Raw genomic sequence first — 23,603 nt, 5'->3', positions numbered from 1 at the left:
GAAAGCACCAAGAACGAGGCTCCAAGCTTGGACAGACTGACTGCGCCGCGACGTTGTGACCCACCGTTGGGCTAGATGTGCCAGACGATGTTATAACAGTAGTCGATGCAGTCCACAAATTTCGATGAGATGCAATTGGACAAAGCTGCGGTGCTCTCGAGCGATTTGGCGGGAAGTATCGAAAGGTCGGCGTGAAGGAAGGCGATTATTCGATTATTCAATGAGGGGCTGATCTAACTGATCTCCACTCGAGGTTCAACCTTGAACCCAGAGATGCCGGCGGGAGCTCCACAGGGACCTGAAACGAATAGAGCTGCTTCGTACTCAGCCGACACGGGCAGCCAGGGTCCTCGTTTGCGAGCAGGCGAACACGACAGCAGCAGAGCTCTGTGATTCCTGCCACTGATGGAGAGAGCTCGGTATGGTATGGGTGTGTTGCGTCGGTATTGGAGGTAGAGCCAGATAAAGGAATGATGCGACCAATGAGAGGAATCGACTTGTCCGCCCGATTCCTTTCGCTCGTAATGCGGCTCAATCACTCTTGTTTGCTTCTCGGGAGGAAGATGATGGGTGCGATTGAGGGCCGCAATGGCTGACTCTTGCGTCTCTGTTTTCGCTGGTGGCATGCAATGCAAGGAAAACCATCTCACGAGTTGCTGGACCATTTTAGGCTGCAGATGCGCGTCTTGCTCGAAGGCACCAGTTCTTGGCAATGTTGGCCAGTAAGAGAAAGGCAGGAAGGGTCCTGATGGTGTTGATGGATGGACTGCATGAAGCCGACATGGGCTTCGGCGCTTAACAGCAGTGGCTCGCTTCAACCAACGAGTCACACGCAGCCTTTCCGGATGGCACTCCTGCTTGCGAACTTTTGGGGTGTGTAAATTGACTACAACGCGGATCATAGCAATTAGCCCAACGAGCCCGGCACACAGCAGCTTACAAGCATGTTCCTCGGGGCGATAGTTTACGGTTGAGGTGGCAGACGTCTGGACAGACCCAATGACACAAGCTGTCGCGAAGGTTGGGAACCCTTTTGAAGCGGCGGCATAAGACGTGGCGTCAACGGCTCTGTCCGCTGTCTTCCGGATCAGTCTACCGTGTCGTGCTCGCCCGTCTGCTATATGCATCGGGAGGTAATTCGTACTGCCACGGTGATAGCAAATGCATCAGGAATGGGAAAGCTCCTTCCGACACTACCCAGCAAGCCTCAAACGAAGCATCTCTGAAATTGCCTGATATGGGCGCCAGCTTGTCAGTGTGCCTGAGAACAGTCCATCAAATGCGAGCGATTTCTGTAGACTTGCACAAATTTATCAAGCCAGCCAGCAAGCCAGCCCACCCGCAATGGCGTTTCCGGAGATCTGGTACGTGATTTTAATAGTAACCGCACTAGCCAGGGCAGGCCCCTTGAGAATGGGCAAATTTCAAAATGGGGCTTTGGCCGATCAACGTCGCAACCATCAGCGCGCCCCGACCAAAAAATCGGTGGAAGCGGGCTCGGGAGTTGCAATTCTGGTTCTCATCACTCTTGCTGCCCGGCTTCGCAATCAATAAGTAATCCTCAATCATTTTCTCGACATTATGTAATCGGCTCAGACGGCATGGCGACATTATGAAGATTGCAACTTATGACTGGTACAAAAAAGAAAGCCGAGAACGGAAGAGGAGAAAGGTGGGGGCCAAATGGGATGTCGTTCACGGGCCGTGACGGTAGCTTAAAAGTTGACTGTACCGGGATTGCCTTCTAACGGTTGACAACGGGATTCCCTCCTCCAGCTGCAATAACATGGCAGTAAGGTACTAACATACCTTAGCCAGTTTCGTGTCAGTGAATAAGTCTTGCCGAACAGGTACTTACGTGAGGTTAGAACTACATTTTCGGCATTGAACTCACCGACTCCCTTTCCGACAAACCTGCTGGTGCGCCAAGAAGGAAGGCATTTGCAATTCGGTCATGTAGTAGCAGCAGAGAATAGCCAACAGATTTGGTAGACACTGCTGCGTTGTTCTGTCTCCAGAACGAATATCACCTCTCCGCAATGAGGAAGGAAGTCTCCATAAGTTTTTCAACCCTATCAGTGATCTTCGGACCAAGCCCCGGGCCCACCTCACCCGCAGTGGACCGAATTGCCCGCCAGGGCGGCTGTTACGAGGCGGCTCGAGGTATGTTCGTGAGCTAGTGGTTCCGAACGCTCACCGACTGAAAGGGCAGTTTGCTAGAGCTAGGAATTCGTGGTCATCTCCCAACCAGTGATATGCTAGAACTTATCTAAGCTTTTTGGGGTCCATCAGCATAAGGCAGATGGCGTTTGTAATGAAGAATCTACCGAGCTAGAATTCGGGAGCTTGAATTGCCAGCATTTGCCAGCCTGCCAGCCTACCAGATATCACACAACGTTTTTCATTTTTCGCTCTTTGCATTAGACTGAGCATGAAAAGATAACAGGTCAACTTTCACCTGCTCTAACCTCGGTCCTCCACTGATCCTGTCGGACATCATTCCCCGACAAGAAAAACATGGCATCAACATCCCTGAACCGAGGAGTGGATTGCGAGACTACTTGCATAGGCGCCGTGCCACCTGACTTGACGGTTAAATTTCTCAACATGGGAAGTTCTCCACAGACGCGGCGGTGGGGAAGTACTAGCTGATCCTTGACCTTATGGCGTGTTGGTGTGATGCTCTTTGGTTGTCGACCAACAACCTGCCCCTGGTAAGTGCAGGCATTGACGCGACTTTCCCATTCCCTCGGGCCCTAGTTCATGTATCGTAGACGTGTCGGGGGCTTTCTTCTCTAGATATTCTTGCGTGAGCCTTTCTGAAGCCAGGAAAGGGCAAAATCCTCCTAATGGGTTCCATTCACAGCAGTAGGGTTTCATTTCGTGTCAATTAGTGCCGATTGTACTTGGAGAGGTCGTCGTGCCATCCGGATCCATAACACAACACACGTATCAGGAATGGGGATGCAATGACTTCACAGAGGTATCCCGCACAACCTTCCGCGGATGAGCGATTATGATGGCGGCTATCTATCTAGTGGGAGGGAGTAAGCCGTGGGATATTTCGTGGATACTTCGTCCTCGCCGGCAACTGAGACCCTCGGTAGGAAAAGAGAACAGGCATTACAGACAGCTGCACACGCGTCCTCTCCCATCGCAGAACCATCCCCCGGCAAAGCAAACAGCCCTGGCCATGACTCACTTGCCATTGACCGGCGTAGCATCCCTTCTATTGTAGTTCAGAACGGTGGCCTTCAACAGACCCGAGGCGCACTCGCCTGCGATGACAAGAAGTCTTGTCTCCAAAAATCCGTCCACAATCTACCCCTGCTCGAGATGAAAGAAGAACTTGGATAATGCCAACAGGAACCAGCACACCCTTCTTCCTTAGCTGTGCCATCACTCTGCGCATGATGTGATGATTGTTGCCGACAAGTACAAAAAGAAATCTGGTCGAGAATGGCGTAACCTAGTTTATTACACGCCAGATAGTGCATGAGCCTCGTGGCGGCGTTTGTTGGTCCAGAAGCGGTCTGGCGATCAACAATAGCCGCCGGTATTTCCTCATATGGACTTTGAATGTCTACCTTTCTGCGGCCACGATCTGACCATGGCCTTGAAGGACTACACAGCAATTCCAGGTCGCGCATTCAGCCCCCAAGGCAGACTCATCTCAACCGACGAGGATTTTCCTCATTGCCAAGACCAGTGAGTGTTGCTACTCAGCTTAATATCCCTGCCTGCGTCTGGTTACTCCCTCTGACTCAAAACAACAAATGCAAATCGCTTGTTCCAACGCCATGGTATGCAATGCTTCGGATTCGTGCTCCGCCAGCCACCAACAAGAACTCGGCTCGGTTATTTATCGCTGTCCCAACGCGATCTTCTTGTCGTTACGTCCGTCAGGTGTGTACCTTTTTCAGTGTTAGCAAAAGATTATTTCCACGCGACCAGCTCCCCGGAGAAGTTGGTTTGGTAGTAGGAGCTTCTACTTCAGCAGTTTCTCGATCAGGTCAACGTGGGTCATGATCATGCGTCGACAGCAGTATCGCTTCAGGCCAAGTTGATCCATGGCATCGCTAATCCAGTTATCAGCTGTGTTCTAGTAAATACTATCGGTCCCACGAACCCATCCTGCACGCCATCATCCAGAAGCTTCAGGAATCGCTCCCAGAGATCTCCAGTCACCTGTTGCCAGTACCTGTCAGTATCATGAATCTCTAGACTCAGGTTGGAAGCAGGAGCGAACTACCTTTCCGCACGAGAAACATCTGATAGGGATAATCATCTTATCGATGGGACTTTCTACTGAGCGTTCCACGAGAATGCAATCGGTGCCGTTGGTGGTTATGAGAATGCGATCGCGTTGAAAATTGATGTCTGGCGAATGAATGCGCAGCTCAAAATTCTTTGAGAACTACGGCCACGGGCCCATCCAAAGCCAATCAGAAGCTTATATCAGCTCCACTAACCGGAGGTTGGGCAAAATATATTTCCAGACTTTCAGTGACCCGTGCAGTTTCGATATGGAACTGCTTGCTTGTTGTCAAACCAATCCAGCCCTTCTCATGACAACAACAAGCCAATGGCCTCCTGAATTTGGCATAGTGCCTATTGTGTGACTACAGTTGCGCTATCCATTGGGTGTTCCTGTGTTCTTTAAGCAGAACTCACGCCAAGTTCTTATCGTAGCCTCTTGGTGGGGCCTTATCGTGATTTTTTTGCAAGCCGAAAAGTTGAAGTGATTTGAACTTGCAAGCATTTCCAAACCGCCAACGGGGATTCTCGACTACAACCAGGATAGCCAACGATTTCCAACATGGCTCCCTCCACGGCACTCGAGGTCAGTGATGGACACTCAAGTCATTCAATCCCGACCTTGCTGACAGATACTCAGGAGGCCAAGCGCGCCAGCAAACGAAAGCTAGAAGAAGAGGACTATGCCAAGAGAAAGCGAGCGAAGAAAGACAAGTCCAGGACGAAGCAAAACGAAGCCAATGGCCTCCGAAGTGAGGGTAACACGCAATCTTCTGCTCCATGTCCAAACGTGACCGTTACCGAGTCGAAAAAGCAACGTAAGCGAGCCAGGAACAAGGACAGGACCTCGAAGACACTCCCGCGCAAACCGTGGAAGGTATCCCAGCCCATGGGGGGCAGGATGGTCGATATCGATCCAATTATGACCGATGATGAAAAGTAGCCATCTCTAATTCCAATTCACGAAACAAGCCCACTAACATCTCTTAGACACCTGATTCTGGCGTACAACACCTCCATCCAAGTCTTCTCTACACTCGATTCTCTCTTGATCCGCAAGGTTTCTATACCAATCTCGTTCCAGTCCGATGTCCGTGAGGAGGTCATTGCAGCTCGCCTTTCAGTGAACACCCCCAATCTCGTGTGGGTGGCATCATCCAGCGGTCGAATCTGGGTAGTCGACTGGACCACTGGGACCAGATCCTTCCTCAAGCTCAAATGCGACTTCCTCAGCGACCTACTTATCGAGAGTATTGAGATCAATGGGGAAAAAAGAGACATTCTTCTGGTGTCTATCGTGGTAGACAACAGCTGGCGTATACAGGCTTGCGACATTCAGGGCCAGGGCTTGGGCAGTACGAAAGTACTCATCACGCGGCAGGAGATGGTAGAGAACCTTTGTTCTGTGAAGAATGGCCGGGCTTTTGCGGCATCTGCCGAGGACAAGTTACTGCTGGGGGTACTGAAGTCTGTGTCCTGCGCTTCGTTCAGCGACCTGGTATATGAGATATTCATCCTTGATTGCAGTGATGAAATCACCTGTCTGGACATGCGAGCTACAGAACGGATCCACCTGACTAGGAGGTCCCAAAACGAGGCAGGCAACGAAATGGTCGTTGACGTCGTTGTAGGATGTGCTCGTGGTGCAATTTTCTGCTACAATGATCTGTTACTGCACCAGCTACGTCTGCTGCAAGCCCCCGATAATCGAGGCCACGGACTGCAACCTCGCAAGTTCCACTGGCATCGCAAAGCTGTCCATGCTGTCAAATGGTCCCAAGATGGTATGTTGATGAATACAAGTCATGAGTGGAGTCCAAGCTGACAATTCAGGAAATTATGTCGTTTCTGGCGGTTCAGAGTCTGTCCTAGTTCAGTGGCAACTCGACACCGGCAAGCGTGATGTCCTTCCCCATCTCTCTGCATCAATTGAGAATATTGTGATATCGAAACGCGGTTCATCTTATATCGTCCATTTGGATGACAACTCCACCATGGTTTTGTCTACGGCTGAGATGAAGCCGACAGCTTATGTATCTGGCGTTCAATCGTTGGTTTATCCCACGCCTGGATCCAAGGACAATCTTGTTGCGCGGGTAGGCCATGCTCAGACACCAACCCTTGTGTCTAGGACACCCGCTGCTATAAACCCCGTGGATTCGACACGCCTTCTTGTGTGTGTAGGTAATGGGCAGCAGATGAGTCAAGCTGGCGCCGTGGCGTCGACACCACTCCTACAAACCATGGATCTGAGCACAAACCAAAGTATTGCAAAACAGGCAATGACTAGAACCAACCCGACGGATGTCAATATAACGCCAAAAGGTTACGCCATCACGGAACCAAGAGTCACTCACTTGGCATATTCACACGACGGGAAATGGCTTGCAACTGTTGACGAGTGGCAGCCACCACCCCGAGATACCGATGCCCTCGAAGGTCTGCCATCGTCGAGACGGGAAGTTCATCTTAAGTTCTGGACCCCTGCTGCAACGGAGGAACAGTCTAAGGAGAAGCCAAAGGGCCAGCAAAAAGAGCAACCGAAACAGCAATCGCTGGAGCTTGTTTCGCGAATCAATGCACCACATTATACTGGTCGCAGTGAGGCCGTGCTCGATCTTGCGGCAGATCCTAGTTCACATAAGTTCGCCACCATCGGCGAGGATGGCGTGGTTCGGATTTGGCAGCCAGCCACCAGACAGCGAGACGGCCTTGTTATCAAAAGCAGATCTGGGCGCGGCCTACAGAGCTGGGTGTGCTCTCAAAAAGTATATCTTCAGGAGAACAAAGCCTCAACTGGGTCCGGCCCCGCTGTTTCGAACGCGACAACGGCAAGGAGTGGTGCTGTTTCATTCTCGAAGGACGGGTCAATATTGGCTTGTGCCTTTAAGGATGGCCCCGATTCGACCGTTTACATCGTTGATGCGGAGTCTGGAAAAGTCGTCAACTCCATCGATGGCTTGGTTTACGGAGATGTGCAGGGCATACTAATTCTTGCATCGAACCTTGTCGTGCTTTCAGAAGATATTGTGGTGTACAGCATTGTGCTGGACGAGATGAGCTATGGCATTCGTCTAAATCAAGATGCCAATGCTTCTACATCACAAAAGCTCCAGTCACAGCTAGCTGTTGATCACCACTCTGGAACTTTTGTGGTGGCCATTTCGCGCCCCAACAAGCAAGGGATTGTGGAGTCGGAATTGGCAGTCTTCAACGCCGACCAATGCGAACCCGAGATCGTTCGCGAGTTCCCACTCGCCGTCGTTTCCGTCATGGCCGCGCCCGATTCAAGCGGTTTCCTCGTCCTCGATTCCGGAGCACAACTGTGGTCTATCACCCAAGGCACAGATCCAAGATCCATCGCTCTCGCTCAACCGCTGGCTGACATAAATCTGGATAACGCAGAGGAGGCGCGAACGGAAGACGCAGATCAGCCCATGGTTATTATCAATGAAGACGAGGACGTGGTCAGCGGCGACGAGATGGAACTTGATGCCGCTGAAAACGACGTGGAGGGTGATGGTGTCTACCCAGTGGTTGTTGCACCTCAGAAACTCGCAGAGCTCTTCAATGCCGCACCTGCGTTTGCCATGCCACCGATCGAGGATATGTTCAACCAGGTCACGAAGCTTTTCTCGTCAAAACCAGCAACTACTATAACAGCTTGAGTTGACCAATCCCGAAAAATCAGTTTGAATACTTGGTGCCTTGGCGTATTGTCGGCCGCGTGGTGATAGAGTTCATGCCTCTCATTATGGAAGGTCTCGATGGACGGTAGACCGGAGAAACTACCGTCACGACCGAGGAAGGAGTTAACTCGTCGAGCTCATCGAGTTAATGTATAGGCTTTGCTGCACGTGAGGGAGTGAGATCAGCAACTGTGCAACTGTGGGGTAGAGTGGGCCGATCTAAGAATTACGCCATAGTTGGGCAGAGCTTCCATCTTTGAGCATGTAAAAGAAGTAAAGACACACCCATACACAGATAATTATTGGAACAGCTATCTTGTCCCATCGCGAATACTTGCTACAACCTTTGGCCTAACACCAGCGGCTCCACATGTCAAATTGATGCTAGCGCTGTACTGACCTCCATACTGAGAAACGTCTCACATCGGCCCAAGGTAACGGCGATCAGGACCTGGGCAATGTCTTTTACTGAAATCCCAATCTTGGACCTGGCCCTAGCCGGGGATCCTGCAACGAAACCAGCTTTCCTCGCCGACTTACGACACGTTCTGATGGAAGTGGGGTTTTTGTATCTCAAAAACGTGGGAATACCAGATGAGCTGTTCAGCCAAGTCATTACGGAAGGCAGAGGATTCTTTGATATACCACAAGAGGAGAAGCAAGTCCTGCCTATATTCGCTCCATCTCAGTCAACCGACTAACACGCTATAGACTTAAGATCGAGATGAAGAATGCAAAGTCCTTCCTCGGCTATTCGCAGCTCTCTGCCGAGATCACTGCAGGCAAGGTCGACCACAGAGAGCAAATCGACCTCTCAACAGAACACCCCATCCCAGCACCTGACGCGCCACTCTACTACAACCTCCTCGCACCCAATCAATGGCCCTCGGAATCCATCCTGCCCAATTTCCGGCCCGTATTCACTGAGTACATGCAGCGCATGGGCGCCGTATCCACCGCCTTCACCTCGCTCATCGCCGAGGCCATATCGCTCCCTGCCAACGCGTTCAATAAGTATTTTGATGTTGATCAGCAGCACAAGCTCAAAGTCGTCAAGTACCCCGACGTGTCCGAGCTCGGGATCGATGATGATGCTGGTATTGAGGGCCAGGGCGTAGGTCCTCATAAGGACAGCATGCTGTCGTCGTACCTCCTGCAGGCGAACCACCATCGCGGCCTGCAGGTGCAGAATATGAAGGGGCAGTGGATCGACTGCCCACCCATAGCCGGGACGCTCGTGGTCGCCATCGGGCAGGGTCTGGAAGCCCTAACCCAAGGCGTCTGCTGCTCGACGACGCACCGGGTTTTGTCACCGCCCGCGGGGAAAGGGTCGCGGTTTTCGATCCCGTTTTTTCAGGGAGTGAGGGGAGACGCGACCTTTGAGGATCTGGAGAATGTAGGGGTGGGAAAGGTGCCCGAGGATGTCAAGGAGCAACGGAGACGGGTGCTTGAGAGGAATGGGGGAACGAGGTTGGATGATGTCGAATTTACGTTTCGGGCGGGCGGGGTGGCGAGGACGTTGGGGGAGGCGACGTTAAGGAATAGGGTGAAGAGTCATCCTGACGTTGGGGAGAGGTGGTATTTGGATATACTGAGGGATATCAGGGCGCAGCAGCTGGAGGAAAGACAGACTGCGGCTGCGGCTGCGGAGGCACAGTGAATGCTTGCTTGTATGCAAACGGAAGGAAGAGGAGGAACAGAACGGATATGAAGACAAGTTAACTCGTATGAATTCGTTCACTCGTAGATTCGTCAATCAGCCAATGCCCCTCCATCTTCGCCTGAAGGTACTTATTGCGCCTCGATGTCTTTCTCCCTCTATGCCCACTAGTCCAGTCCATCCTTGCCGCATCCTCGTCCATAGAATTAAAGAATCTATTTGACCTCGTAGGAGGGGAAGCAGTCGGGAAGCGCTTTGCTGTGCTTGTTGGCAGCGTGCTCTGTGAGTCTGTTGGGTCCAAACCTATTAGATAATATTCCTTCTGCTTGCGACGACGATGGCTGTAGGAATGGAGGGGAACATACTGGGGAGCGCGAGTCGTCTTCAAGAAGGTCGACTTGCAAATGACGCACTGAATGTCCATGGCCTGGACATTCGTCTTCAGTTGCGACTTTGCGACGCCCTTTCCATCCTTTGCGTTGCGCTCACGCTTCTGCTGCGCTTTCGCTCCCTAGTCGGTGTCTACTGTCAGCAGCAAATCCTACAGAAGTCACAATAAGGGGGCAGCCAAAACGTACGTTGCCCATTTTGAAGGGTAGTAGGTATTAATTTGCCTAGTAAACGAAGGTCAGGGTATCTCAAGAAGCTCGAGGACTGTGGATATTTTTTCAGAGGGCGTCTGTAGATCGATCAAGTCTGTCGCGAAAGGAGGGAAGATTTTCTCTTTTGTTCAACCACATGGGCAAGATCGACAAGCCTAGAATAAAAAAAAAAGGCGGCCTTTCCGCCGGGGTTATCGGTCTGGAACAAAGCGGATGTGCACGGACCGTTTTAGACGGCGACTTGCCGTCCTGGGGCTGATCAAGGAACCGATCAGTTTGTGTTTCGTCCCAATCCATCTCATGCTTGCAACGTTTGGTCTACAGCGCAAGCAGTTCATTCGGAGCGACTTGCTCTTGCGGCAAAACAAAACTGAGATAGTAACAATGGTTTTTACATATAATTCGGCCGTGATAACCCAGTGAAGAAATCGCAAAATGACGGCCAAGAACCTGCTCCCCGAGAACATCTCGATTAGTCAGTTCAAGGAGCTGTTGAAGCAGTATCCAGCATTGATCGAATCTATATCTGCTACCAAAGGTTGTAAGTCAAAGTATGATTTAGTGAAGACTGTAGCTAGTTAACCGTGTTGCAGCCAAGCTAGGCCAGAAATCCCTAGCTGCGCTCGACAAGTTTCGATACGATGAGGCCATCAGCATTTTCAGTTCTCAAACGCCAAAACGTGCTATAAACCACGATGATGTCAAGACTCTCGTGGAGTGGAAGCTGTAAGTAGGAAGCCTCGTTTAGGGTGCTGTGTTATATACTTCACTTCCTGAGTGTGCATGGTTGAGCCCCTGCATTAGTTCGATGCCCCCCTCTCCCTTTTTCCTCCCAGCTTCAGAAACGTCGCACAATCGCCAGCCTTCCTCTAAACTCCAACGGGTCATCTATGAGCACCGATTTACGTACTATCTGACTTCGTATAGCCGCCACGGCACATTCCGGCCAACTCTAATGAAGCTCGTCTCGTCTAACGACGAAAAGACAGTAAACGATACCATAGAAAAGGCCATGAAGACCTACTGGACAAAGCCCGATGCAGCCAAGGCACTCGACGGTATTTCCAAACTCAAGGGCATCGGACCCGCGACCGCCTCACTATTGCTCTCCGTCCATGACCCTACTCGCGTCATCTTCTTCTCCGACGAGGCCTTCTACTGGCTGTGCTGCGGCGGCAAGAAATCGGCAATCAAGTACAATGCCAAAGAGTACCAGGAGTTAAACTCGTCCGCTGAGAAGTTGGTCAAGCGGCTTGGGGTTTCGGCAACTGATGTTGAGAAAGTGGCGTATGTTGTCGTGAGACAGGCGGGTGTCTCGACGAATGCAAAGGAGGGGAATAGCAAGGGGGAGGAAGAAGAACCAGCACCGGCTGTGAAACCTTTGGAAGAAGTTTCAGAAAAATACGTGGCGAAGAGGAAGGAGACTGCCAGGGACGAAGCTGAGGAAGCGCGGCCTGTTAGACGATCAAAGAGAGGAAAACCCTCATAGGCGGCAAGAGGATATATTTGCGTATTGCGAGTAACATCTTCATGGTGCTGTGGGGAATTTGTTTGATATATATTCGGTGTCATTAATAAATTTCATATGTATGTGGTGATACATTTCGGGTGACGGTCCAACTGAATGCTCTATAGCCAATAAGTAGATGTACCAATAGGGGAGCAGCGATTGTAGGGTGACATGAGTAGGGTGGCATGATACGAGTATTAGTAAGTCGGAGTACACCCGTTGCTTTCTAGCAGGTTCTCGTATATTCTTAACATTAAGTATTAGACACTACAGTCTCTTAATATTCGTACTTTCATACTGGCAAAGGGACAAGGGGTTATCTAGAGAATAAACAACCAGTAAGAGCAAGAACTTGAAATTGAACAGGTGGAGCAGTGAATTATTAATGAGTAGTAAATGGGTGATGGAATCCGAGCTCTTAATCGTCCTAGACGGCTTGTTTTCAATAGTCAAAAGGCAAATATGGTGAATTCCACCGATGAAAATAAACTGTTCGGCGTGAAATATCTCAGTGATATTATTGTTGACATGAGACATGACTGCGGAGCTAGGATCAATCCGTGTATTATCAGCAATTCGTAAGTGAACTCGCAAGGCCGCATATCCGAAACCCAAATTATCATTTTTAGCTATCATAGGAATTCTGCGAAAACTGCGTTAGCCGCGACATCACAATCCAGAATATAGTCTGCGTATCCTTGCAACCGGGGTCAGGTCCTCCGTTTCGGCACCGCTAGCGAATTTCTTGTTAGCTAGTAGGGTACGTATGTACGTACGTAAGCTTCAATAAACATATCATCTTCATGAGAAAGATATGAGTACGTGTAAGCAAACCCGAAACCAAAGCCAGATTATCATAGCCATCGGCGGAAGATCTACGGAAACCAATACTGGCGACTTATCGCTATCTACGATATCCAGTCCCAAGCAAATAATGATATCCTTTCCTTCAGCAATGGCCAAGCTCGTTAGCCAGGTCAGTCGATGTGCACTCATAGAATTTCTGTCATGACATTAATCAGGAATTGCGAGTCGTGAGTCGTGAGCCTTGAATATCGTGAATTGTGAGAGGGAAGGGCATGTCGTGAGAGATTCGTAAGAGTCTCAAGTCAAGATGGACACGTGAGCGAGACAGCAACATCGGCTAGGTTTTCTGGTCGCCGTTGCCTTCGCCGGAAGCATTCTAATTGGTGGTGTCGTTATACTGCTCTTCGGTCAGGGAGTTGTCATCGAAGAGCTGCTCTGCCGCGGTGCGGCGACGGTCTTCAAGTCCCTCGAGCTGGGCATGCGTTTCAGCGCCGGCCGTCCAGATGGACTGGTTGAGGGCAGCCTCCTCCCAGGAGACTTGATTGCGATTGTCGGCAGTCGTGGCAGCCGGCTCGGCATGGATTTGCAGGGGGACGTTGTCCTGGGGAAATGTTACTTAGAATGCAGAGCTTGAATTAGAGAGTGTTTGAAAAAGTAGATACTCACTGATTTTACGGTAGCTTCAACTCTAGCGGCAGAAGCGTTGGCGTTAGCTGTGGTAGACTGGTCGTGTCCAGATTTAAGCCGGGCCTCAATGTGGATGTCAAGGCTGAAGTTCTGCAAAGCCTCCATCAGGTAGGACATGTTGACAAAGTAGATGCCTCCAGAATGATCGTGACGATGGTGAGTTTTGACAGGACAATTTTCATGTTTCGTAGAGTAGATATGACCAATTTGGTCCCAGCCGACATAGTTGTCGCGCGTGTAGGGGGCGGGCGGCGAGGGAGCGCGGTAGCACGTTCCCTGCGGTGACCTCATGACAAATCCACCGGGGTTTTGGATAGACGCCGTGAAGTTACTGATAAGGTCTGAGGCAGAAGTCTCCTGCGAAGTCATGTTATTTGTGCCAGGTGTCGTGGTCGAAGTACCAGCGTTTCCAGGCATGCCTTGAGCAACATTGCCAGCGAAGAGGGCATCCATTGGTGGAGCATCAGTCACCGTTGATTCGGATATACCATGTTGCTGGTGGACTCCAGCGAGTTCCGAAATCTTGGGTTCTTCAGAAATCAAGTTCAAAGAGGTAACAAAGGTCTTTGTCTCATCGTTGGGCTTGCGAATAATTTCTTCGGCAGCCGGACTCAAGGGGACGCTGAAAAAGTCCAAGTTGGGGGTCGAGTAGAAAAGCGCTTCCCGTGAAGTCTTCTGCGAATCTACACTTCCCGCGGACATTCCTTGACCTCCCATCCTCGTTTCGCCCATGATCGCGTCAACGATCTTCTTGGTGGTGTCGCTGCTCGGTGACTTGGTAAGGTCCCTGGCCAGACCAAGAAAAGGGGTAAAGCTACCAGTGCGAGGGCGCTTATTGATCAGGTCCACAGCCGACCCGGCTCGCGCGGCAATAATTCCTTCAATTTCACTCAGAGTCCCAATATTTCTCTTTCTCTTGGCCTCTATAGCAGACGGAATAGGAGTCTCCGAAGGTCTCTCGGCAGTCTCGGCAGCACCAATCGCGTCTGTGCATACCATGTTTGAACTCAAGTGATGGCTGCTATGAGGTTTTCCAGGGGCCATCTTACCTTGCTGCATTGTAGGAGAACTGTCTCCTCCAACAGCACCCGGTTTCTCATGTGTCTCAATACTGTGACCAGGAGTCGACGCCCGCCAGGCGGCCCGGGAGAAGTTGTAGTGTGGGTTCAGGGGCCGCGACTCTTTCAAGCTATGGGCGCCTTGGTAAGTTGCCCCGGATTGATTGTGACATGGAGTGAAATCGGCAGAAGACTGAGACGCTGTGCTTGACGATAGAGCACGCCCGGTCTCACTCTTGAGCTTTCCCAGTGCATCCAAAGCTGTAGGCATCTGGCAGGTTGTACCTCGAGGTCCAGCCCCAGTTTTAGGCGTTTCCTCCATCGGTGAACCCCCCAAGAACTGCGAACCACCACCAAGTCCCATTGAGTCAGCTGGTGACTGAGATACAGCATACCTACTCATCGCTTCGGGTCTGATGCTGGGGTGCAGATGTGTAGAAGTACCGGCAGCACTTGTGGCAGTGGTTGTTCGCGGCGACGAAGAGGCAGTTTTCTGGGAACGAGGATCGTTGTAAAGATAGACTCTGTATTTCTTTAGTCAGTTATGTGATGTCTGAGGCGAATTTGCCGCGCACTTTAAAATGAATCAATATTGACATATAAGTAAAACTATCTAATGCCCATCTGCTCACATAACACCTCACCACAACGAGCTCAGAAAACCAAACCAGAGCCCATTTCCCCGTGTGCAACGCAGAGTGGCTCAAGGAGTCTCTCGCTTACGAGAGGTCATTCTGGAGCCCATCATGGTGAGGTGGCATGTAAAAAGAAAGAATATTCGTTCAGCGCGCCTCTCTGTAGCTTGAATCTCACTTTTATTGTTAGCTGAGAATAATACTTACCCAAATTCAGGGTGAGTTGAGTACGACGACTTAATATACTTGACTTGCTTTTCGCCGAACTTCTTGTCGTTGTATTTTTTGCGGAACTTCTCAGCCGCGACAGCATAGGTCAAACGCTGGCGAAGTACAAGGTCCAGTACGAAATGGATTTTCTCATCCGTGTATCGTCGACCACCGGCCATATCGACCTCGTCGGCTATGCTGTTATCTGAAATTTTCAACGTTAGTGTATGCGAACTGGTTGGTAGAGAACAATCGCAGAGAGTGAGGAATAACGAGTATTTTCGGAAGCTGAGGAGGGCTATTTTTCACCAGGAGAAGAGAAGTACTACGAAAGATATACAAATTTACCATGCTGGTGAAGATGAAACTGAAGGTGGGGGTGACAGACAGTGATGAGCTCGAGGAAGATGATTCAGACGTGCTTGACGATGGAAGCCGACAGACGAACAACGAAGCGAGCACATACCTTTCCGTCCCATCTTCCGGAGGAATTGAAGATGACTTACCGTGAGAAGATTATTCAATCATGAAATTGTTTTCTGAGGTCCCGCGGTGAATGATGTAGGGGTAAGTGAGATCCTCGCGGCAAAGCAGTGGTGGGACTTGGTATGACTCCTTACAATGATTCAGGAAAGAAAAGCCTTGGGCCGGGAAAATCAATTGAGTGATTCAGAATAGGGACAAATTAGTTGTAGTCGCAAAACAGAGGTCACATGCCAGCTTTTCAACACGCCGAGACGAACAACCCACGTATGGCTGATTTTGGGAAAAGAGGTGCGGGACTATAAGAATCAGTTGCCTGTGGACGAAGTTAACTGCAAGCCCAGGCGAGCTGGGTGGACGACGGTAACTACAGACTAGTTCCAGCCCAGCTTCAAGCGTGCACTTCCCTGTCAGCATGTCGAGAAAATAAAAGAAAATTCGCATGTAGTTGATTGTGAAAAGATGTATCTAGGAAGAGAATAGCTAGTTACTTTGTGCATTAGGGCGAGGACTGGCAAGTTGAAGTCCTAGCTTCGAAGCCATGTTCTAGCCTAGGCAGCATATCAAGAGGAAGATACTCGTGAGGTTTCAGGTGGAAAGATATTTATGAAAAGAGAAATAAGAATTTACTGATCATTGAGGAAGGCGCATATTTCGTGAACTCGGCCTCAAAGCCTGGTATTGGACCAACCGGTGCTGTCAATAGAGACAGGCGGTAGGGGTTACTAGAGGGGGCACCATCGCCAAGACTGACACCGAGACTGATGCGAACGCGGGTTCCAAGGTTGTCCATGTTGGACTTTGGATGCTGCAGTTTTTAACGCCATAGTTGATGATGAGACGGTGTTCAGACGGTCGGGTTTGAGAAGGTAATTGAGGACTCATTGTTTCCAAAGTTTATATAGAGAGGGTCATTCTTATCTTGTTGATGCTAATGTTCATGACGGTTAAGAGTTCACTGCAGCTCTTGTTAACATACTAAAATAATGCTTATGAAGCCTACTGGGAAGGGGTACAAAGTTCCAGCCAGAAAAGCAGGAGTATACTGCGGCCTTTGTTAACAGTTGTTAACATGTGAGTGTTCAGATGGACATACTAATGCAGAGGACGATGGGTAAGCCTCTGTCGAAGTAGGGACCAAATATGAGCAGAACCTTCCGGCGGTCCAAGTACAACTTGTGTGGAATCCCTTCCGAGGCCGCTGTGACATTGACGGAAACTGCTTGGCTTGTGGCACCGCCAGTGGGTAGGCGTTTCTGGCGTTGCAGTCACCAATATTTGCTTGATGGAATCAAAGCTGACCTCCGAGCCAGCATTGGTAAAACTCCGATGGAAGGGGTTACTGTTCATATGGTCAACTGCTGAGGCCCTTGATCCCGAGTTGGAAATTGCCGCAGAAGAATCCTCGGATGCCAAAGCGGCCAAAGAATTCGGTAAATTGAATGACTGACTTCCCAGATATATGAAGCCCGTTAAGCGTCCTTTCCATGTATAGATGGTTACTAATAACTACATCTCGCTAGTATTAATATTACTATTACATTATTAAGTTCACGCTTACTAAATTATTATATCGTAATATATACTATAACATATCAAGCCCCCTAGGCCTGTACATAGCGCTGCTTAACGATATATAAATACGCCAATAAGAGCGTTATCGGCTAAGTTATAGTAGAACCTATAACCGGATATCAGCGGGAGGACTAAGCCCCTTGGCTAATAGACCAAAAGATCTTGGATGACAGTGGATCACTATCGTGTCCTACTCAATACTGTACAGAGCACGTTGCGGCTATATTATCACCAGCACCCTGACACCGGAAGATACTATTTCCCCCACAAATATCCTATATCAATCGGAAACTCTCAGAAACCCGCCGTTTTAAAGTAAGCAAAAACACATATCTCGGTCCTATAGACTAATCTAGCCACGGATATACGTTGATAATATTAATATCTATAAACCCGCTGCTTCTCCGAAGATCTTTGGGTGGTGCTATGATTACAGAACTTGTTTCTACTGTCGCAGTAGCGCTGCTAGTAGTGTTTGACGGTAGCATGTCTACGATAACGAAAGCCATATGGACTATGAATGCTTGTGGGAGGCTGATACGAACCACAGTGACAATCAGTACTCAGTAATCCAGAACGAATAATAAGGGAAATCCTTAGTCAAAAAGCAGCCTCTTGTCACCTCAAGTAGGGTACTGCGCCCATTTAAGGCTGAAACCAGGAGCGCCGCCAAGTCAGCGAGATCCTTGGCATTCTGCATGCCAAACTAGAGTATATATGTACATATAGAAAGAAGCAGGTAAGGGTGAGGCTTATTGGGCTTATTGGGTCTTATCCTGGCATGAAAACAGCTTCTCGAAACCACAGCACACGACTGTTAATATACTCAGAGACAAGAAATAAAATAGTAATACCCCGAAGGAGAGATGACGCACATTGTTGGAAAACTTGCCTGCGGTTTCTTTTTATAGGCCACTTGCTGACTAGGTTGTGTTCAAAAACAAATCTGAACTGAGTGGATCACATTAGATGGATAGGGACAGAAGGGTACAAATGCTAATTAGGAGCCTTGAACCGTCAGGCTCAAATCTGAAAAAGACACGAAAGCTGCCTGTGGTGCCGCTATTCCCACTCCTACATTTCTCCAACTAGAAGAGCGCATATACTCATCGCATTATGGTTCAAGCCAATAAAGGAAGACTGAACTAGGAAATCAGACATATATTTCCCACCCCTTATCACAATTTTCTGGCCAAAACCCTCAACCTTACATACCCATACGTAAACCCACCCGAGGGATTCTCACAAACCACCTCCAACACATCCACCACCTCCTTAATACACTCCTCTCTCTCTTCTTCAGGGACCGCATCAAAGAACTGCTTCCCCATCAACCTAATCCACCCATCCACCCCTCCCGCATCCCCCTTAGTAGGCCTATACTCCCTCTCAACCCTCTCGACCTTCCATCCGCCGACCGTCTTCTCCATTATCTCCGTGATCCAGGCCTCGTCGGGAAAAAACCACGGATCATACTCCTTCGCCTTCTCTAACCCGACCCGTCGGGCGACGGCCATGAGCAGCGCCCCCCGCATCTCGACTACGTTGCCCAGGCCGCCCATCTCGAAGGAAAAGGTTCCGCCGGGGGCGAGGGCATTTCGAACTCCGCGAAAGAATTGCGGGCGTTTTGATTCGGGGCGGAGGATCCAGTGCATGGCGGCGTTAGAGAAGGCTTTGGTGAAGGTCCCGTTTTGGAGGCTGGGGGTGTTGATGAGCTCCAGGGCGTCACCAACTTCGACTCTGTCAGCTTGTTTCTTACGACGGGTATGAATAGACGCGGAATCTTGAGAGTCTCGTACGCACCTTCAAAAGTGCACTTTGCTGCACCGGCTTTCTCGGCCGCCTTCTTGGCTGACTCGATCATAGCGGGCGATGCATCCGTTCCGTGCAAGCTCCCGCTTCCTTTGGTAATGACATCTGCTATCTGGAGGTCAAGCACACCGTCTAAACAAGTTTAGTGATCCAGCTGGTAGGTTGAGCGTTGATGCGATGAGTGTCAACTTGCCACCACAGCCAATGTCCAAGATGACATCATTTGGCTTCGGATCCAGCCATTGCATGACTTTGACAGCCAGCTTCGGAACGAATGAAGCCGCATTCTGATATGCCTGAGACTTGTCAGCAGTTTGTTTCCTAGGCAGGGGTGATTAAACGCACCTCGGAGGACCAGTGGTCCTTGTTTGCGTGTGCCATTTTCAGCGCACCAATAATAACTATTTTGGAAATGATGAACTTTGGACCAGTTGGACTTGAACCATCACGCCAAGTTTGGCATATTTTATACGTTGAATGAGTCTCTTCCGCGGACATGGAAAGGACAGCCACCTCCGTGTATGGCACAAGAGGAGGTGGCCGATCTCGGAGAGCATCTGCGATGTGCTGGTTGAGCCTTTCCTGGAAATTCCCGAGGCAGTTACGGCAAAGCAATAAGCTTTAAAGTGCTTCCCCAGGGAGCCTGCTGTTGAACATGTGCTTCATAAAACTAAAGGTACACCTTCCAGAACCATTGGGGTCCACTTGTGGTCCATTTCTCAGGGGTGCAAAAACAGAAGAGTCTTAGGAAGCTTCCATTGATCAAAAGAACGCTCAATCAATTTCCAGCAACTGGTACCTATCACTACCCAGAGCATCCTCAACTCTTTTCATAATGGCAAGCACCTTCTCTTCTTCGAGTCGCCGTCCCACAATTTGAACTGCCACAGGCAGCCCGTGCATCGCCTCAGCGTCGTACAACTTATACGCACCCTGCGCAACACCATTCAGTTTCTTGATGTTGAAGTCTGCTGGAAGTTTATCGAGGTTCTTGTCAACGTGAAGGATAGGAACTATGCCGCATGTGTAATCGAGCTACTTGAAGTTAGTCCATGCCAGGTTCTAGAATAGAAACATTAATACCAGATTGAAGAGGAATGTGTAGCCACAGCTGCTCACGGCATCCTTCATGCCATCATGCGGCACTGCCGGGGTTGCATTAGGCGGAGTGAGAAGGAAGTCGACGTTGACACTATTCCACCAATCGAACCACTTGACCTTGTATGCTTCACGTTTGGAGACCAATTTCCAGTTCTTGAATGCACTCTTGGCATGCCAATCCTTGATCAGACCAGCCCAGATGTCATCTCGACGTACATACTTGACCCAGAGGTAGTAGATGTACTTGATAGGCCGAGGAAGATTCATCAGAAAGCTCATTTGGCGAGCTCCAGGGTCCTCCCATTCTCCATACCTAAAGAACGACTTGAGCATCTGACATCCATCTGCATTCAGAAGATGTGCGCCCAAGTGTAAGGCTTCATACGGTGAAGGGGGGTTAATCTCCACAATCTCATGCCCTTGGGCCTTGAGAGCGGCCTCAGCCTTCTCTAGGGCTCTGATACATGCAGGACTTGGGTCGACTACACCATCGGTTCTCATGACACCCACGCGTAGCTTCTTCTTTTCCGCGAATTCCTGCTCCATCTCAGGTCGCCAGGGGAGGGGGTGGACCGAGGGATCGTACTTCCAGGGCTGCATGCTGATCAGTGATCGTGTGAAATATGTCAAATCATTCAATGTCCTTGTCATTGGGCTGTAAACACTTGGTATGCCTTCTTGGCCCGGCATGCTTGTGGCGAATCCCAGTTTCGGCCATCTTCCGGTGGAACATCGCAGACTATAGATACCAGAGAAGTGGGCTGGAGCTCGAACACTGCCCGCAACGTCGCTGCCTATTCCGATCCTGCCTCCTAGTGCAAGTAGAGCTGCCTCGCCCCCAGTGGATCCTCCAGGCGAGTACTTATTGTTGTGTGGATTTGTGCATCGCCCCCAGACATCATTGGTGGACTCGAAGCTGAGGAGGGTGATGGGAAGGTTTGTCTTAACGTAAGGGACAGCCCCCGCATCCTTCAACAGGCGCACTGTGGGCCCGTCTTCGGGGACCTTGTTCCCAACGAAACTGCTGTAACCGACTGTCGCATCAAACCCACCAACAACAATGCTGTCTTTCAAGCTGATCGGTATACCAGCCAATGGTCCCTTCATGTTGATTGAACCGTCCTTGATCCAGCCTTCAGCAGCGGGGACCATGATCTCGGTCACACAATTGGTCTTTTCCTGAGCCTTCAGAGCAACCTTTCCGTATGTCCGCAAAATGTCGATGGGATTTAGCGTGTTCTTGTGCACAGCTCTTACCAGGTTCTCAATGGGCATTTCAGTGATCTCTCGATCGAGAGCTGTGAAATGGCCATGGCACTGCGTCAAGGCTTGTATGCGTTGGGCTCGCTCATTTTGCTTAAATTGACTGTGCTTTGGTGAGTGCTGTTGCCCAGTCGTATCCGCGGAGCCGCGCTGGGGAATCACAGAGACTCACCAATCTTTCCGGTGCTGGAGGTAGTCTAGGAAGAACACCATCTTGTCAGGTCTGCAAAGGATAGGGGGAGGCTGGGAGAATGGTTGGCAATCCCGGGTTGTTTCTTCCTCGGTGTACTGGAATAATATCCTTAAGTTCCTTAACATGGAGATGCCGTCAGACGGGATGAGGTTCAATGTTTTGGTGTTGGTAGGTACGAGAAGAAGGATCTGGATGTTGGGGTAACTACCTCCTACGGTTAGCGCCCGCCGTTGATAACCGCTTGCAAGTTCCCCAGACAATCGACGTTTGGTAACGACAGGGTGGGGGACCTGTCATTCTGCACCACGGGCAACTGGGATGTGATTGCATGTCAGATGTGTGATCTCGGTCAAGCTCCCAAAATTCTGGCCAAGAATATGGACAGTTCCCGTTTCTGGAAAAATTGGGGATATGTTCAGAGTAATGGACAGACACTATTCTTGTCTAATGATGGAAGCCAGTGACACTTTGCATAGTTAGTGAGCTACTCCTGCTTGCGGATCCTTGCGGCAACGATTTGGCTGGCATAGATCCGGTTTCAACTGCGTGCAGCGGTTTTCGATAAAGATCCCCTTACTTAAAGCAAACAGATAGCAAGATGAATTTGAATAGCTGAAGTAAATGTAAGCAATATCTAGTTAAGCTGCGGAGCAAGGATTACTGGTTATTCAGCCCGCTAGTGAATAAAGTACCCGAATAGTATAAGCCTAATTCAAGTAGTCTGCGTACTCGTAACTTGCCCCAATCTTCAACTTTGAATTGCCCACCAAGCAACTACCCCACAGTTTGGGCACTCCCGAACGAACGGATCCGAAACCCATTTTACTTACATCGGATCAGCATGACATCTTCTATCTTCAGCCGGGTCGTGAATTCCTTGATGACAAACATCAACTATCATTGTCCTGAATTAGACTGGTGATCGGCATCTGAATAGCACAGTTGAAGTGCTGCCTCCAAAACTTAAAGCAAACAAGGACTAATTACCACCATGCACCCAATCCCCGAACAAGACAATCCCTCATACACCGGCTCATGGCTTATCTGCACAGCCTGTGGAACGCAATTCCCTACAGACGACAAGCAACAGGTCAAAACATGCTTCATTTGTGATGACCCGCGACAATTCACGCCACCAACGGGACAGAGCTTCACGACGCTCGATGAGCTGTGTTCTAACCACAAGAACACATGGACGCCATTTTCGGGCGATGATGACTTCATCTCCATCGTCACTAAGCCGAAAGTGGGCATCGGCCAGCGTGCGATACTGATCAAGACGCCAAAGGGGAATGTGCTTTGGGACTGTATTACCCTTTTGGGTAAGACAAGTTGAGTGGGAAGTAGGTAGATCTTATTGCTGATGAGAGTCCAGATGATGAGACCGTTGAAAACATCAAAGGAATGGGAGGGTTGAAGGCAATTGTGATCTCGCATCCGCATTACTACTCAACGCATGCGGATTGGGGTCGGGCTTTCAATTGCCCCGTCTATCTCGCAGCTGAAGACAAGCAATGGACAACACAAACCTCACCCCAACAGGTCTTCGTCACAGAGACCGAAATGGACATCAACATCGATGGAGAGGCATCTGGGGTGAAGGTCCTTAAACTTGGTGGTCACTTTCCTGGGTCCTTCGTCACACTATACAATGGACGACTGCTAATTGCCGATACGCTGCTCACAACGCCAGCTGGTCTGGGTAGCTGGGACGCCGATGCTCTGGGGAATGCCAGGAGTCGACCGAAGGGGATGAACAGCTTCTCTTTCATGTGGAGTATCCCAAATTTCATTCCCTTGGCACCGGATGAGCTGGAGAGAATGTGGGCGATAATAAAGAAGTATGAGTTCCGGAGTACGCACGGAGCGTTCTTAAAGACCGACATCGTGAAGACAGAAGCAGAGATGAAACAAAGGGTATTGGACTCGATGCAAATACAGATCAAGTACATGGGGTATGGTAATCACTCAATGCTGAAGGAGACTGCAGACTGAGGGTTCAAGACCGCAGGTATTGACGACTTCTGAATCAAGGCACATAATACACATCCCATGCCTGGC

General features: G+C 49.9%; 9 protein-coding genes across 9 annotated transcripts; 4 read left to right on the top strand and 5 right to left on the bottom strand.

Moving 5' to 3' along the window:
* Positions 1-3,988: 3,988 nt before the first annotated feature.
* On the bottom strand, positions 3,989-4,288 carry BCR38DRAFT_482110 (RNA polymerase N/8 kDa subunit; the record flags this gene model as incomplete). Its single annotated transcript, XM_040863459.1, has 3 exons — positions 3,989-4,079; positions 4,130-4,188; positions 4,253-4,288. The coding sequence occupies 3 exons, from the start codon at positions 4,286-4,288 to the stop codon at positions 3,989-3,991; spliced, it is 186 nt and encodes a 61-aa protein (XP_040718895.1).
* Positions 4,289-4,527: 239 nt separating this feature from the next.
* Positions 4,528-7,925, top strand: BCR38DRAFT_464014 (uncharacterized protein; the record flags this gene model as incomplete). The annotated part of the gene is made up of 4 exons (XM_040862657.1): positions 4,528-4,843; positions 4,898-5,196; positions 5,248-6,041; positions 6,091-7,925. The coding sequence occupies exons 1-4, from the start codon at positions 4,820-4,822 to the stop codon at positions 7,923-7,925; spliced, it is 2,952 nt and encodes a 983-aa protein (XP_040718894.1). The 5' UTR covers positions 4,528-4,819.
* Positions 7,926-8,404: 479 nt separating this feature from the next.
* Positions 8,405-9,606, top strand: BCR38DRAFT_455534 (uncharacterized protein; the record flags this gene model as incomplete). The annotated part of the gene is made up of 2 exons (XM_040861803.1): positions 8,405-8,604; positions 8,658-9,606. 2 exons carry the CDS (start codon positions 8,405-8,407, stop codon positions 9,604-9,606), a joined length of 1,149 nt encoding a protein of 382 aa, XP_040718893.1.
* A 215-nt stretch (positions 9,607-9,821) lies between these two features.
* BCR38DRAFT_482107 (uncharacterized protein) lies at positions 9,822-10,193 on the bottom strand (the record flags this gene model as incomplete). Its single annotated transcript, XM_040863458.1, has 3 exons — positions 9,822-9,894; positions 9,972-10,117; positions 10,185-10,193. The coding sequence occupies 3 exons, from the start codon at positions 10,191-10,193 to the stop codon at positions 9,822-9,824; spliced, it is 228 nt and encodes a 75-aa protein (XP_040718892.1).
* A 290-nt stretch (positions 10,194-10,483) lies between these two features.
* Positions 10,484-11,808, top strand: BCR38DRAFT_423857 (uncharacterized protein). The gene is made up of 3 exons (XM_040859609.1): positions 10,484-10,749; positions 10,802-10,934; positions 11,136-11,808. Exons 1-3 carry the CDS (start codon positions 10,644-10,646, stop codon positions 11,695-11,697), a joined length of 801 nt encoding a protein of 266 aa, XP_040718891.1. The 5' UTR covers positions 10,484-10,643; the 3' UTR covers positions 11,698-11,808.
* Positions 11,809-12,901: 1,093 nt separating this feature from the next.
* BCR38DRAFT_521627 (uncharacterized protein) lies at positions 12,902-16,391 on the bottom strand (the record flags this gene model as incomplete). Its single annotated transcript, XM_040865199.1, has 5 exons — positions 12,902-13,126; positions 13,192-14,198; positions 14,262-14,794; positions 15,113-15,320; positions 16,229-16,391. 5 exons carry the CDS (start codon positions 16,389-16,391, stop codon positions 12,902-12,904), a joined length of 2,136 nt encoding a protein of 711 aa, XP_040718890.1.
* A 1,960-nt stretch (positions 16,392-18,351) lies between these two features.
* BCR38DRAFT_455532 (S-adenosyl-L-methionine-dependent methyltransferase) lies at positions 18,352-19,366 on the bottom strand (the record flags this gene model as incomplete). Its single annotated transcript, XM_040861802.1, has 4 exons — positions 18,352-18,905; positions 18,977-19,117; positions 19,179-19,281; positions 19,331-19,366. The coding sequence occupies 4 exons, from the start codon at positions 19,364-19,366 to the stop codon at positions 18,352-18,354; spliced, it is 834 nt and encodes a 277-aa protein (XP_040718889.1).
* Positions 19,367-19,650: 284 nt separating this feature from the next.
* BCR38DRAFT_135015 (amidase) lies at positions 19,651-21,824 on the bottom strand. Its single transcript, XM_040853575.1, has 2 exons — positions 20,069-21,824; positions 19,651-20,020 (listed from the first exon to the last, which is right to left on the bottom strand). The coding sequence occupies exons 1-2, from the start codon at positions 21,359-21,361 to the stop codon at positions 19,760-19,762; spliced, it is 1,554 nt and encodes a 517-aa protein (XP_040718888.1). The 5' UTR covers positions 21,362-21,824; the 3' UTR covers positions 19,651-19,759.
* A 424-nt stretch (positions 21,825-22,248) lies between these two features.
* On the top strand, positions 22,249-23,571 carry BCR38DRAFT_135000 (metallo-beta-lactamase family protein). Its single transcript, XM_040853574.1, has 2 exons — positions 22,249-22,864; positions 22,918-23,571. The coding sequence occupies exons 1-2, from the start codon at positions 22,534-22,536 to the stop codon at positions 23,535-23,537; spliced, it is 951 nt and encodes a 316-aa protein (XP_040718887.1). The 5' UTR covers positions 22,249-22,533; the 3' UTR covers positions 23,538-23,571.
* Positions 23,572-23,603: the final 32 nt, after the last annotated feature.

This window comes from Pseudomassariella vexata (genome assembly GCF_002105095.1).
Source record: "Pseudomassariella vexata strain CBS 129021 chromosome Unknown BCR38scaffold_3, whole genome shotgun sequence".
Lineage (NCBI taxonomy): Eukaryota > Fungi > Ascomycota > Sordariomycetes > Amphisphaeriales > Pseudomassariaceae > Pseudomassariella > Pseudomassariella vexata.
The sequence above is the reverse complement of the archived record's forward strand: the minus strand, read 5'-3'. Positions and strand labels throughout refer to the sequence as shown.

Excerpts from the sequence above, each read along its gene's own strand:
- BCR38DRAFT_135000 (XM_040853574.1), top strand. The coding sequence starts at position 22,534 with ATGCACCCAATCCCCGAACAAGACAATCCCTCATACACCGGCTCATGG. Across the intron at positions 22,865-22,917 it reads GGACTGTATTACCCTTTTGG|ATGATGAGACCGTTGAAAAC; the intron begins GTAAGACAAGTT and ends ATGAGAGTCCAG.
- BCR38DRAFT_135015 (XM_040853575.1), bottom strand. The coding sequence starts at position 21,361 with ATGCCCATTGAGAACCTGGTAAGAGCTGTGCACAAGAACACGCTAAAT. Across the intron at positions 20,021-20,068 it reads ACACATTCCTCTTCAATCTG|CTCGATTACACATGCGGCAT; the intron begins GTATTAATGTTT and ends AACTTCAAGTAG.
- BCR38DRAFT_423857 (XM_040859609.1), top strand. The coding sequence starts at position 10,644 with ATGACGGCCAAGAACCTGCTCCCCGAGAACATCTCGATTAGTCAGTTC. Across the intron at positions 10,750-10,801 it reads TATATCTGCTACCAAAGGTT|CCAAGCTAGGCCAGAAATCC; the intron begins GTAAGTCAAAGT and ends ACCGTGTTGCAG. Across the intron at positions 10,935-11,135 it reads ACTCTCGTGGAGTGGAAGCT|CCGCCACGGCACATTCCGGC; the intron begins GTAAGTAGGAAG and ends GACTTCGTATAG.